At 46.2% G+C, this 12,669-nt stretch overlaps 1 protein-coding gene across 2 annotated transcripts in view; it reads left to right on the top strand.

Moving 5' to 3' along the window:
- Positions 1–12,669, top strand: part of CTNNA2 (catenin alpha 2) — a 490,650-nt gene that overhangs the window by 130,515 nt on the left and 347,466 nt on the right. For both annotated transcript variants that reach the window (XM_026718940.2, XM_026718938.2), the window contains exons 5-6: positions 3,913–4,032; positions 5,950–6,216. In XM_026718940.2, the coding sequence (XP_026574725.1) occupies positions 3,913–4,032; positions 5,950–6,216 (387 nt within the window). The remainder of the gene's footprint in view (positions 1–3,912; positions 4,033–5,949; positions 6,217–12,669) is intronic.

Genomic DNA, 12,669 nt, shown 5'->3' with positions numbered 1-12,669 from the left:
CATGCCAACTTGGGATCAGGCCTGAGAAAGGTTTTTAATTTCTTTGAGTAACTTTGGATTTCTCACACAGATTCCAATAGATCATTTAGATGCCTTGCAACCATCTCATAATCACCATTTCAAAAGGGATTGGATTGATATGCCAGGAATCCAGTGGTCTGAGGCAGGGATGGGATTTTATCAGTTTGCACCTATTTGCTAGAACCGGTTGTTACCATTCTGAGCAGTTTGGAGAGCCGATTGTTAGAAGAAATTCCTGGGCTAATCCTGTAAGGAAGGCAGGAAGGAAACATTCTGGTGTTGCTTACAGAAACTGCCTCCCCGTTAACCCTTATTACGTTCTTGGCAGGACTAGACTTCCTGTCTCTGGAGTTTTTTCCCCTCCGTTGCTGGTACTTTGCTTGTGTGGAGGGACCATTCAAAGTCACAATGGCACTGGAAAAAGTGACTTATGACCATTTTTCACACTTACGACTGTTGCAGCATCCCCACAGTCATGAGAGGCCAGGCGAGGAGATGTGTGCCTCGATGTGAGTGATGTTGAGTTGACCACGCCCAGCCAATAACATGACCACCAAGCCATGCCCAACAACTAAGCCACACCCACAGAACCAGTTGTTAAAAACATTTGAATCCCACCCCTGGTCTGAGGGTTAGGGTTGGTACTGCCAGGAGGGCTCATATTTTAATGACTTCAAAAGGCATTTGGATCGAACCAGTGAAGTAAATCACTGTCTGTCTTTTTAGGACGAACTATTTGTTGCAGACCAAGGACTTAGAATACAATAGAATAATAACTGTATTGTCACTTTGAATGTACAGAGAAACAACACGGTCTAGTTCAGATGTATACATGTACATAGTGAGAAAAACAAGTATTGTGAGTTTTACCAGGCGGATGGCCCAGGGAACGAAGCTCTTACAGGATCTGGAAGTCCGGCTAGAAATACTTGGAAAGCTCCTCCCAGAGGGGAGCAACAGAAACAGGCCGTGAAGTGGCTGTGCGGGGTCTCTAACGATGCTTGGAGCTCTAAGCGCATAGCGCTTGTAAGCGGCATCCCGAATGAGGGGAATTGAGCCTCCTATAATCTTCTCCGCTGTCCTCACCTCTCTCTGTAGGGACTTTCTATCTGAGGCGCTGCTGCCACCAAACCAAACAGGGATGAGGTTTGTGCCTCTGTAAAAAGGGGCCAGGACAGGAGGAGAAAGAGGAAATGCAGGTGCTGGTTTGCACGTTTTACTAAGGGTGACTTGTGTGGAGAGGCTAAAGATGATGGGGACTTGTTGAAAAACATGGAGATTCAGACTCAGGAAGACCTTGGTGGTCCTATAGACTGGCTTATTGCTCCTTGTGGGAGGGAAAGTCCTGACAGCCACGTCCTCTTCATAGCACTTAGACCAGGGCTAGGCAAACTTTTTGGCTCGGGGGGCCTCATTGACTTTTAAAATTTGACAGATGGGCCGCCACCTGGTGTCGAAATGCCTGTCATTACAAGTCAAAATCAAATGAATGTAATTGTTCAATCATTCACATCAAACCTTAATTCTGTACCAATCTTCGGCGGGCCGGATTAAAAAGACCAACGGGCCGGATGTGGCCCCCGGGCCGTAGTTTGCCCACCCCTGACTTAGACTTATATACCGCTTCCTAGTGTTTTACAGCAGTCTCTGAGCTGTTGACAGAGTCAGCCTCTTGCCTCCAACAGTCTGGCTCCTCATTTTACTGACCTCGGAAGGATGGAAAGCTGAGCCAACCTTGAGCCAGTCAGGATCAAATTCCTGGCATTGGGCAAAGTTAGCCTGCAATACCACGTTCTAACCACTGTGCCTCCATGGTACAATGATAGGAGGAGGCTACAATCTTGGCAAAAATGGTAACGTGTGTCAGTGAATTACCCACTCTCCATGCCACAGAGATAAATAATAGAGAAATACCAATTCTCCAGGAATTCTACTGGGTGCAACCGTGTCTTAACAAATTACTTTCGTTTTCAGCATCATTATTATTATTATTATTTGCAAGTGAATCTTGGAGAAATCTTGGGGCACAATGCATCAAAATGAAGGAAGTAAAATGTTCTCATCTTCAATGGAAAAATCCAGGGAGTTTTTGGCCCTGTTGTCATTGCTATCTGGAAACGTTCTTGAATAATTTGCAAAGTGATAGCCTCCTGGACACAGGACTCCCAAAATATTTTAACTTCAACTTTCATTGCAATGCATTGCATTAGTTTACAAAATGAAACGAGCCCCTGTTCCTTCCACGCACAGCATTGTTTCCCTCCCAGATTGCAAACAGATTTCAATTGGCATTTTAATTGTGGTATTATTGCCAGCTTTTGTGTAATCCTCCCTGAGATATATCTTGTTGTGACAGTTAATCATTACTTTTTTTGCAACCATATTATCAGAGTTGCTTTAACGGAAGTTTGAAGAAGGTTGGGTAGATAGTTTTGCCTGCCTGTCATTTACATCTTTTTAGGGAGAAAATATATTTATAGTGAGTGGAGTAAGAACACACATGGTAAAAATTAAAGGTTAATAATAGTTTTTATTTTATTCCTGCAGGTATTTTATTTTGAGCTGCTCCAGTTGTAGTTTCTGTTGCTAGAAATGGACAGGACACCATTGCATAGCTGATGTAGCTTGTCTTTGCAATGTCCCTATTATAAAACACATATAATTTGAATGCACTTTGTGGCCCGGACTCCTGCTGATACTTCAAGGAACTATAAAAAACAGGTTAATTTATTTTTCACATGGAAACCACCCTGTATGGCTACTACTGCCATTCGTGTGAAAAAGGAGTCACAGCATGTTGAACTTATTTTCAATCTCCCATTTTTGAGATACTGCTCACTATAGCCTTACAATGAATGGTTAGAATAAGAATGATAGAGTGGGAAGGGACCTTGGAGGTCTTCTAGTCCAACCCCCTGCCCAGGCAGGAAACTCTAGACCATTTCAGACCAACGATTGTCTACTTCCAGTGTTGGAGCACTTACAACTTCTGAAGGCAAGTTGCTCCACTGAATTGTTCTAACTGTCAGGTTGTAAGTTAAGGACTACAGGTAGCCCTCAACTTACGACAGTTCATTTAGTGACCATTCAAAGTTACGATGACAGTGACTATTTTTCACACTTACGACCATTGTGGCCTCCCCGTGTTGCAACGACCAAGTGATCACGTGATCAAAATTTCAGGCACTTGGCAACCGACTCATATGTGGTGTCCCGGAGTCACGTGATCATTTTGTGTGACCTTCTGACCAGCAAAGTCACCGGGGAAGCCACTTAATAACCATGTTACTCACTTAACAACAACAGAGGTTTCTTGTAACAACGGTTACAAGAAAGGCTGTAAAATGGGGCAAAGCTCACTTAACCAATGTCTCACCTGGCACTAGAAATTTGGGGCTCAATTGTGGTCGTAAGTCAAGGACTACCTGGCCTGTGCCAGATTTGATATCATTTTTAGTGACAGGCCTATTTTCGTGGCACAGTGGTTAGAGTGCAGTATTGCAGGCTCCTTCTGCCCACTGTTGACAGTTCGATCCTGACCGGCTCCAGGTTGACTGCACCCTTCCCTCCTTCCGAGGTGGGTCAAATGAGGAGATCCAGATTGTCGGGGACAGGAGGCTGGCTCAGTAAACCGCTTAGAGAGGGCTGGAAAGCACCGTGAAGCGGGATATAAGTCTGAGGGCGATTGCTTGTGTGATATAGGTACTAAAGATCCGTTGAGATACTGAAAATTATAAACCATCCAATGGCGGTCAACCCAACTGGGAATATCCACAGGATAATTTTCTGATGGTCTGAAGGATACAGCCCAGTGTTCCGGAGCTGCCTTGTCGCGCATGGAAGGTTTGACCGTCACAGCCTGGAGTCTCACCTTTCAATCTTCCTCCACAGGTCGAGGAAGCGCTAGAAGCCGTGAAGAATGCCACCAATGAACAAGACCTGGCCAACCGCTTCAAAGAGTTTGGAAAGGAGATGGTGAAGCTGAACTACGTAGCTGCTAGAAGGCAACAGGTGGGTGTGCAGAAAGGGCGCCCGCATTATGACAAGGTACAATGAGTCAGGATTTTCTCATTTCTGCTCCGGGCATTTGGACTGGGGGCTTAAGGCAGCCCAGTTGTTGTTGATACGTTGTGGGTTTTTTTAGTCATTGGGAAGTTTTATTTGCCCACGGCACGAGGGGTTATTGTTTGAATTGTTGATCTTTGTACGCTGCCCAGAATTGTGAGATTGGACCCATATAAGACAGACAGACAGACAGACAGAAAGAAAGAAAGAAAGAAAGAAAGAGAGAGAGAGAGAGAGAGAGAGAGAGAGAGAGAGAGAGAGAGATGGGTGGGTGGATGGACAAAGAGAGAACGGAGGAAAAGGGAAGAGAAGAGAAAGAGAGAGAGACATTGTATGGTTTGTGGAGACTCCTGGGGGTATGAAAGAGATCTCAAAAGATCATCCTGTCCATTGGTGGCTCTTTTGAACCTTCATGCTCCCGGTGACTGAAATGGGGGAGTCCCAGGCGCCAGGACAGCCGACGCCTCTTAAGTGCTGGACAGAAGTCTCCCCTCAGGTTCTTAACCCTGAAGCCCCGTTGCAGTCGGGGAGATGAAGGCCGTCTCCCCTCACGGTATGGAAGGGTCGCAAGACCCACCGTCATTTTCTTGTGGTCCTCTTACGTAGGATACAGGGCATCTCTTAAAGCCTCTGGGTGCTGGAAGGAACTAACAGACAGACCAGTACAATCTCTGCTTGGTAGGCAGCTGTGAAAGAGCCCCTTCGGTGTAGTGGTGACGGTGTTGACTCAGAAACCAGGAGACTGTGAGTTCTCCTCCTACTTTGGGCCAATCAAACACCCTCAGCCCCAATTCACCTCACAGGATTGTTGTTGTGTGGAAAATAGGAAGGAGAAGGAATATTAGTTATGTTTCTTGCTTGAGTTATAACTCACGGTCTCCTGGTTTTTAGCTTGGGGGCTTAATCCTCAGACCAATCTGGCTCTTGTTATAATAATGACACCTCCCCCCGCCCCCAAAAAGGGCCATTTAAAAGGCACAATAAAATACACCTCGAAGTAGTGTTGTCTGTGTTCCTGGAGATCCACCAGAGAGTTAAGATAGATGATCCTTGAGCCATTCTCCTTGCTGCACAACGTTGCTTAAGATTTGGAATACAGTGAGTTCACCTTCCTCATTACTTAATCTTTTTCATTTCAGGTTGCAGGTATATCTTTGCTTTTCGAGATATCTGTTTTGAGCATCTTTATCCACCTTTTAAGTCTGGTTCATCCATGATGGATGGAGAAGTTTGGAAGGGCTTGGAGGCTGGTACTTATTGATAACAATTGGCTTCTCTGCCGAGGCACCGATTTAAAGATATTACGGAGTCTGTGTGTGATTGTGTGCATTTTTCATTTTCTAGAACTCTTTATTGGCCATGTGTGATTGGACACACAAGGAATTTGTCTTTGGTGCCTAAGCGCTCAGTGCACATAAAAGATACATTTGTCAAGAATCAGAAGATACAACACTTAATGTTAGTCACAGGATACTAAATGAGCAATCAAAACCGTGCTAGGAAACTAAATAAAACAATATAGCCATAGAGATACAAGCAACAAGGTTATAATCATAAATAGAAAAGGAGATAGATACTAGGAAGGACGAGGAGAAGAAGAATAGTAACACAGTCTTAGTAAATAGTTGGATAGCGTGGAAGGAATTAGTTGTTTAGCGGAGTGATGGCATGGAGGGAAAAAACTCCCCTGGAGTCTAGTTGTTCTGGGGTGCAGTGCAGCCCTATAGCGCCGTTTTGAGGGTAGGAGTTGAAGCGGTTTATATATCCAGGATGTGAGGGGTCTGTAGATATTTTCTTTGTGACTTGTGCAGGTTGGTAGCCATTGTCGTTTTTCATTCTTTTTTTCTTTCCTGTTACAAACAGGAGCTGAAGGATCCCCACTGCAGAGATGAAATGGCTGCAGCTCGTGGCGCCTTGAAGAAAAACGCGACGATGCTCTACACCGCTTCCCAAGCTTTCCTCCGCCATCCGGACGTTGCAGCCACCAGAGCCAACAGGGATTATGTCTTCAAACAAGTCCAGGAAGCCATTGCTGGAATTTCCAATGCGGCCCAGGCCACCTCACCTACCGACGAGAACAAGGGCCACACCGGCATCGGGGAGCTTGCTGCAGCCCTGAATGAGTTTGACGTAAGTGGGACTTTCAGTGGAAGAGGAGGCCTGTAGCTTGGGGCTGGGCTGGGCGGGGTCCCTGGTACTCCCATGGAGCTTTTGCTGCAGGCATTTCACTACCAAACTAGGTAACATCATCAGAGTTAGGGGGGACTGGGGTTTGCTCTCTCGTTCGACCCTGGTGGCTTCTCTTCCTGTCAGCAGGAGTGAGAAAGTTTGCGTTGCTTCCTTGGATGGGATATGTCTGTGGAGATTCTCCGTCGTCGTCCAGGCCCTGGTTGTCCCAAAGGTGCTTTTTTCAAGAGGCACCCAGACTTTCTGGTTTTCTTTGAAGACCAAACTTCTCACGCAAGAAGCTTCTTCAGCTCTCGATTAGGATATTGCTCACCGTTTGATCGTTTGTCTGGATTAGTGGTTCTAGAGTGGGAATCGCCAACTCAGTTTGTCTAGAATTGGAACCACCAACACAAAAACAATGAGACAGTGAACAACAACCTAATCAAAGAACCACCAAGAAGAAGAAAATACTCCCACCTACCCCCAAACTGAGAGCAAACCCCAGTCCCTTTTGAAACTGAGGAGGTTACCTAGTCGGGTCATAAAATGTCTGCAAGGAAGCAGCCAAGCCCAGAGACCACCAAGGACTCCTCAGGAAGGGCAAATTTCTAAAACATGAGAGAAAAAGGAAGACGTTGTGTCCAGATATCTGACATCTTTAAATATCATGTTACCTTTGGTCTCAAGTAACACTGACAGTTTCTAAAATATTTCTTTTAACTTCTATATTATTTTCAAAAGCAATCTGCTATGTTTTCTATCACAGAGGTTTCACTCTGGCTAACAAGCACGAAACAAATTAATTAAAAAAAAAAACCTGGCAGTACTAGAAATTCTGAGGGAAAGGAGAGAATGTAATAGACAAAGATTAAATTCAGTAAACAAGTACATAAAGCAGAACATTCATTAATAATAATATAATAAAAAGCTTGGAAGAGTAGAATATATATATATATATATATATATATTTCTGGCTCTGAGAAGTTGGACAGAATATTCCTGGGCATAATGACTTCCTCATCAGTGACCAAGTATCTTTTGTTAAACAAAGGGGGGGATGAAGCTCTGGCTAAAATCTTTGTTAAGCCGGCTCTTTGGGGCACAAGGAGATTGTCTGGCACTCAGATAATTAATTTGGAAGCCAGTAAAATACCAAGAAACTTCTGTGCTTTGGGAATTCAGTGAAACCACCCTCCTGCAGCTGGTTTTTCCACGGAAGTCATAGAAAGCCTGGCTTCCCAGTTTCAAACTGTCATGGGGATGGATTGCCCAATTAAATCTAATTATGCTAATTGGATTAGAGAGCTGAATATAAATCCCTTACTACGGCATTTATTTTGTTTTAGTACAAAGGATGATTGTGGGATGATGCGATTTGTCCCTTAAGTTCAGTTTTTCTCAACCGTGGCAACTTAAAGAAGGATCGACTTCAACTCCCAGAATTAGAGAGAGAGAGAGAGGGAGAGAGAGAGAGGGGAGGGAGAGAGAGAGAGGGAGGGAGGGAGAGAGAGAGAGGGAGGGAGAGGGAGGGGAGAGAGGGAGGAGAGAGAGAGAGAGAGGGAGGGGAGGGAGAGGGAGGGAGGGAGGGAGAGGGAGAGGGAGGGAGGGAGAGAGGGAGGGAGAGAGGGGAGGGAGGGAGAGATAGAGGGAAGGAGAGAGGGAGGAGAGATAGAGGGAAGGGAGAGGGAGAGAGGGAGAGGGAGGGAGGAGAGGGAGGGAGGAGAGGGAGGGAGGGAGAGATAGAGGGAAGGAGAGAGGGAGAGAGGGAGGGACGGGAGAGAGAGAGGGAGGGAGAGGGAGGGAGAGGGAGGGAGGGAGAGATAGAGGGAAGGAGAGAGGGAGAGAGGGAGGGACGGGGAGAGAGAGAGGGAGGAGAGGGAGGGAGGGAGAGGGAGGGAGGGAGAGATAGAGGAAAGGAGAGAGGGAGAGAGGGGGAGGGAGGGAGGGAGGGGGAGAGAGCACTCCCGAAGGGGGCGAGCACTCAAGAGGGGAAGCTGCAGAGGCAGCGGCACTTAGCACACGGCAGTCCGCCAACGTGTCAGCGGGAGTAAAAGCTTCGCCCGTGGAGGGCAGAGCAGGGGACTCTGGAAAGTGCTGGAAATGGAGGGCAACCTGAGGGAGGGAAGGGCATTGCATTGGAGCCAGGGGCCTCCAACGGATTATAAAACAAGTAAAAAAAAATAGTTAATAGATGAAATCTAGCAGTAAAAATATAGCAATGAACTTAATTATTTCCTTAAGCCAAATAATTGCTTTTTTTTCCCTCCAAAGACAGTAGTTAAAAAAAGAATGGATTGGACTTTTTTTCCCCTCCAAAGGAAACTGGACTTTCTTGAGTGGGTTTTTCTTTGAAAAAGTCTTGCTTCACATTCCAGAAGCTTCTTCAGTTTGTTCCCTTTTTCAGAACCAAAGAAGCTTCTTGGATGAGAAGTTAAATATCTTCAAAGGAAAAAAAAAACAAGGAAGTCCAGTTGCCTTTTGAAAAAAGGGCAGTTATTTGGCTTAAGTAAATAAATAATTATGTTTTTAAGACAGCTTTGGGCCAACCAAGACCTGGATGATTGGGAATCTCCATCGACGTTTATTTGTGTCTGGTTTATATATTGCACTTCGATTGCCAATTCGAACCTGATACTTTCCACCATATTCCTGTAACTCAGTTCTGTTCCTTCTCTGTCGACCAGGACAAAAATGTCTTAGGAAATGATCATCCCCAGTTCCTTGCTTTGGGGATAAGAATCACAGCCAGCTTGGCTGGGTGAGGAATTCTGGGAGTTGAAGTCCACAAGTCTTAAAGTGGCCCAGGTTGGAGACCAGGGCTGGTTCAGGCAAACCGGTTCTCTCCGACGATCAGCTGTTGGGCCTACCCGTCCCATATCTAGTCTGTGCTTTCTTTCCGGGTTGTCCGGCACAGACGATTTCCACCTGTCGGCTCTTTTACACGCAGGGCTTGCAGCAGAAGGTGAGTTGCAAACGCTGCATGCACGCTCACCGGACCGGTTGTTACACCGGTTGAATCCCACCCCTGTTGGAGACCCCTGCTTTGAGCAGTTGAAACCACAAAACGGTCCGTTGTCCACGGTACAACCGCCCCCCCCTCCCCAATGCACAGAATAAAGGACAGACCCTTCTTCGTTTTTGTCGTCACTGCTCCGATGCCCTGCAGCTCCTTCCTAAATGCAGGTAATCCTCGACTTTGAGAGCGGCCATTTAATCACCCTTTGAAGTGACAAACGGCTGTGGAAAGAAGACTTTGCAGCCAGTTAAAACAGCGGTCCCCAACCCCTGGGTAGCAGCTCATTTCGGGCTGTGAGCCATTTGGAACCGGGCCGCAGGAGCAGTGGCGGAGGGAGCGCATGCCCACAGCGCTCCATACGGATCTGGAGAACTCAGAAAGATGATTTGTTGTGCTATAGTGACCTCTAGTGGATGTTGCGTCAAACAGTTCCTTCCCTTCTTTTGAAGGCGTCTTTGCTTGGCTCTGTTGGTAGAGCCCATATTGGCCCATATATACATATACATATACATATACATATACATATACATATACACATACACATACACATACACATACACATACACATACACACATACATACATACATACATACATATATATATATATATATTTGTTTTCTTAAGTTTTTGCGGGTACTCACATGTATGGCATTCAGCTTTGTTCGGGTATTTTCCCACGTCATTGTATGTATGTGTGTGTACACACACACACACACACACACACACACACACATCAAAGCAGTGACGACACCTTCAAAAGAAGGGAAGGAATGTATATTTTATTCCTATAGCCGCCTGCCTCAATCCTAGACTACGGGTGGCTTACAATTCCAAAAGTGTAAAAGCAAAGAAACAAAGGCATTTTATTTTAAAAACAATCAAAAACATGCCAAATAAATATACACAGCTGCCAATAGGCATCCAGCCAGTTGGATCACTGAGACGAGATCCAACTTAGAACGAAGACCCAATTCCCTGACAGTCAGGACAATGAATCCGTGGAACAGAAGTCGCCTCCAGAGGCTGTGGGGGCTCCTTCAGTGGAGGCCCTGAGCAGGGGGCTGGAGGAGGAGACCCCCAAGAGAAGAAAACCCTGTTATTCTGGGTTCTCACGTAGGGCTCTCCGACCTTGGGCGCTTGGAGACTTTCAGCTGTGCTGGCCGAGGAATTCTGGGAGTTGAAGCCCAAAAGTCCTAAAGTGGCCACGGTTGGAGACCTCTCTTCTAAAGTAGGAACTGACCCCTTGAGTTTTCTCTCTATTTCCCTACCTTCGCTCTCTTCAATACAGCTAGTCCTCGACTTACAACATTTCACTTAGTGACCGTTCAAAGTTCCAACTGCCCTGAAAAAAGTGACTTAGAACCATGTTTCACACATACGATCGTTACAGCATCCCTACGGTCACGTGATTTGCCTTTGGATGCTTGACAACCGATTCATATTTATGACGGTCGCAGTGTCCTGCGGTCCCACGATCCCCTTTTGGGACCTTCTGGCAGGAAAAGTCAAAGGTGAACCCCGATGCCCTTAACAACAGCTGTGATTCCCTTAACAAATGTGGCAAGGAAAGTCACACAGTGAGGCAAACCTCACTTAACAAATGTCTCACTTAGCGAGATAAAGGTTGGGCTCAATTGTGGCTGTAAGTTGAGGACTACCTGTACATACATAGAGATTTGTTTGTATGTGTGTATTAGACGTAACTAAAGATCAGGGTTCAGACCGGTTCTATAGATCCGGTTGTTAGGATTCTGCGCAGTTCGGAGAACCGGCCAATTGTGCCCCCGGCTGGCCCCGCCCCTCCCTGCCCCCAGGTCCTGTTTTTTGCCTTCCTGGGTCCCAGGAGGCCCCAAAGTGGGGGAGGGGAAATGCTGCCAAAAAGGAAGCCACGCCCACCTAGCCGCGCCCACAGAACCGGTTGTTAAAAGACTTGAATGCTCCAGATCCTTTTTTAGTGTCCTTGTGTCGTTCTGGGCGTGAGACCCACTGGGAGTGGCATAGAATCGGGGATTGACTGGTAACCCAGTGCAGAGATCCACCATTTTGCAAAGAAGCAGATAAGTCGCTGTGGATCCTACATCACCTCCCGCCCTTCAAATCAAACTGCAGGAGGCCTTGATGCAACGAGACACGAAATGGTCTCCAAAGGGCGCCCTTTGGCCAGGAAATACCTTCCCTTCCCACCGGAACAAGTATTGCTTTCTGTTGCTCTATGATGCCGTCCTTCCCAGGGCTGCTCCGACGGCGGATGGATAGCTCTGTTGCCGTATGCAAGGCAAGCTAGAGATGAATGCAATTAAGGGGCAGCAACATCGGGGTCTAATCTGTTTTTAAGTGGCATTCAATTCTGGTAATCTGGTTTTGAGACTGGACCTTTGCTGCTCCGAAGATCTAATCCTTTCTAAATGCTGGCTGGTTTCCTGGGGAACTTGACCTTCTTGGGGTTTCTTTATTCTTTTTTTCTTTTAAACTTTGCTGCATAATTCTTTTGTTGGAAACTTTTAGATTCTTATCCCCAAAGCCAGGAATTGGGGATTATCATTTCCTGAAATCTTTTTGTCTTTGTAGACATTGAAGGAACAGAACAGTTCTGGCCAGGGCTTCCCATAATTAAGCACGTGCTTAGTCCAAACGACACTTGTTTTATTTCAACGCTGGGAATTATGTTCATTCCCAGCTTGTAATGAGCCCCAAACAGTTCTTTGAAATAAGCACCCGCCTTTCTCTCCTTTGAATTGCTGCCAACAACTCGAGTGCCAAATAAATTCTAAAAAACCAACCAAAGTGCACACAGAGCTTCAAGGATTAATCTGAACAGAATGAACGACTTTGCTTCCTGCAAAGGTTTCTTCACCTTTGTCTCTCCTTTATCCCTTATGGGAGGGGCAATCACCTTCCAGCCTTATTCCCGAGTCGCCCCTTTTGTTTCAGCTGCTCTCGCCTTCTAGCAGCTCTGTGCACACGCGCACTTGGAACAGGCTCCCCTTGTTCCTCTGCCTCGCTGCTCTCCAGGCTCCAGAGGCTGTGGAGTCAGCGCCTCCCTCCCAGATGCTCCTGGCCCCATCTCTTCATCGCACGCAGGACCCTCGTCTGAGTCCTCTCCAGACTCCCGGACTGGCCCGTGTTCCTCCCCACCTGTCCGATTCTGCTACCAGCTGCACTGGCTGCCAGCGGACCACTACAATAACTGAGTTACAGGAATATGGTGGAAAGTATCAGGTTCTAATTGGCATCGAAGTGCAATATATGAACAAGACACAAATAAACGTCGATGGAGATTCCCAATCATCCAGGTCTTGGTTGGCCCAAAGTTGCCTTAAAAACATAATTATTTACTTACTTAAGCCAAATAACTGCCTTTTTTCAAAAGGCAACTGGACTTCCTTGGTTTTTTTTT

Source organism: Pseudonaja textilis, chromosome 6 (assembly GCF_049901715.1).
Source record: "Pseudonaja textilis isolate UNSWEBS1 chromosome 6, rPseTex1.2, whole genome shotgun sequence".
Taxonomy (NCBI): domain Eukaryota; kingdom Metazoa; phylum Chordata; class Lepidosauria; order Squamata; family Elapidae; genus Pseudonaja; species Pseudonaja textilis.
This window is presented reverse-complemented; position numbering and strand designations above follow the sequence as displayed.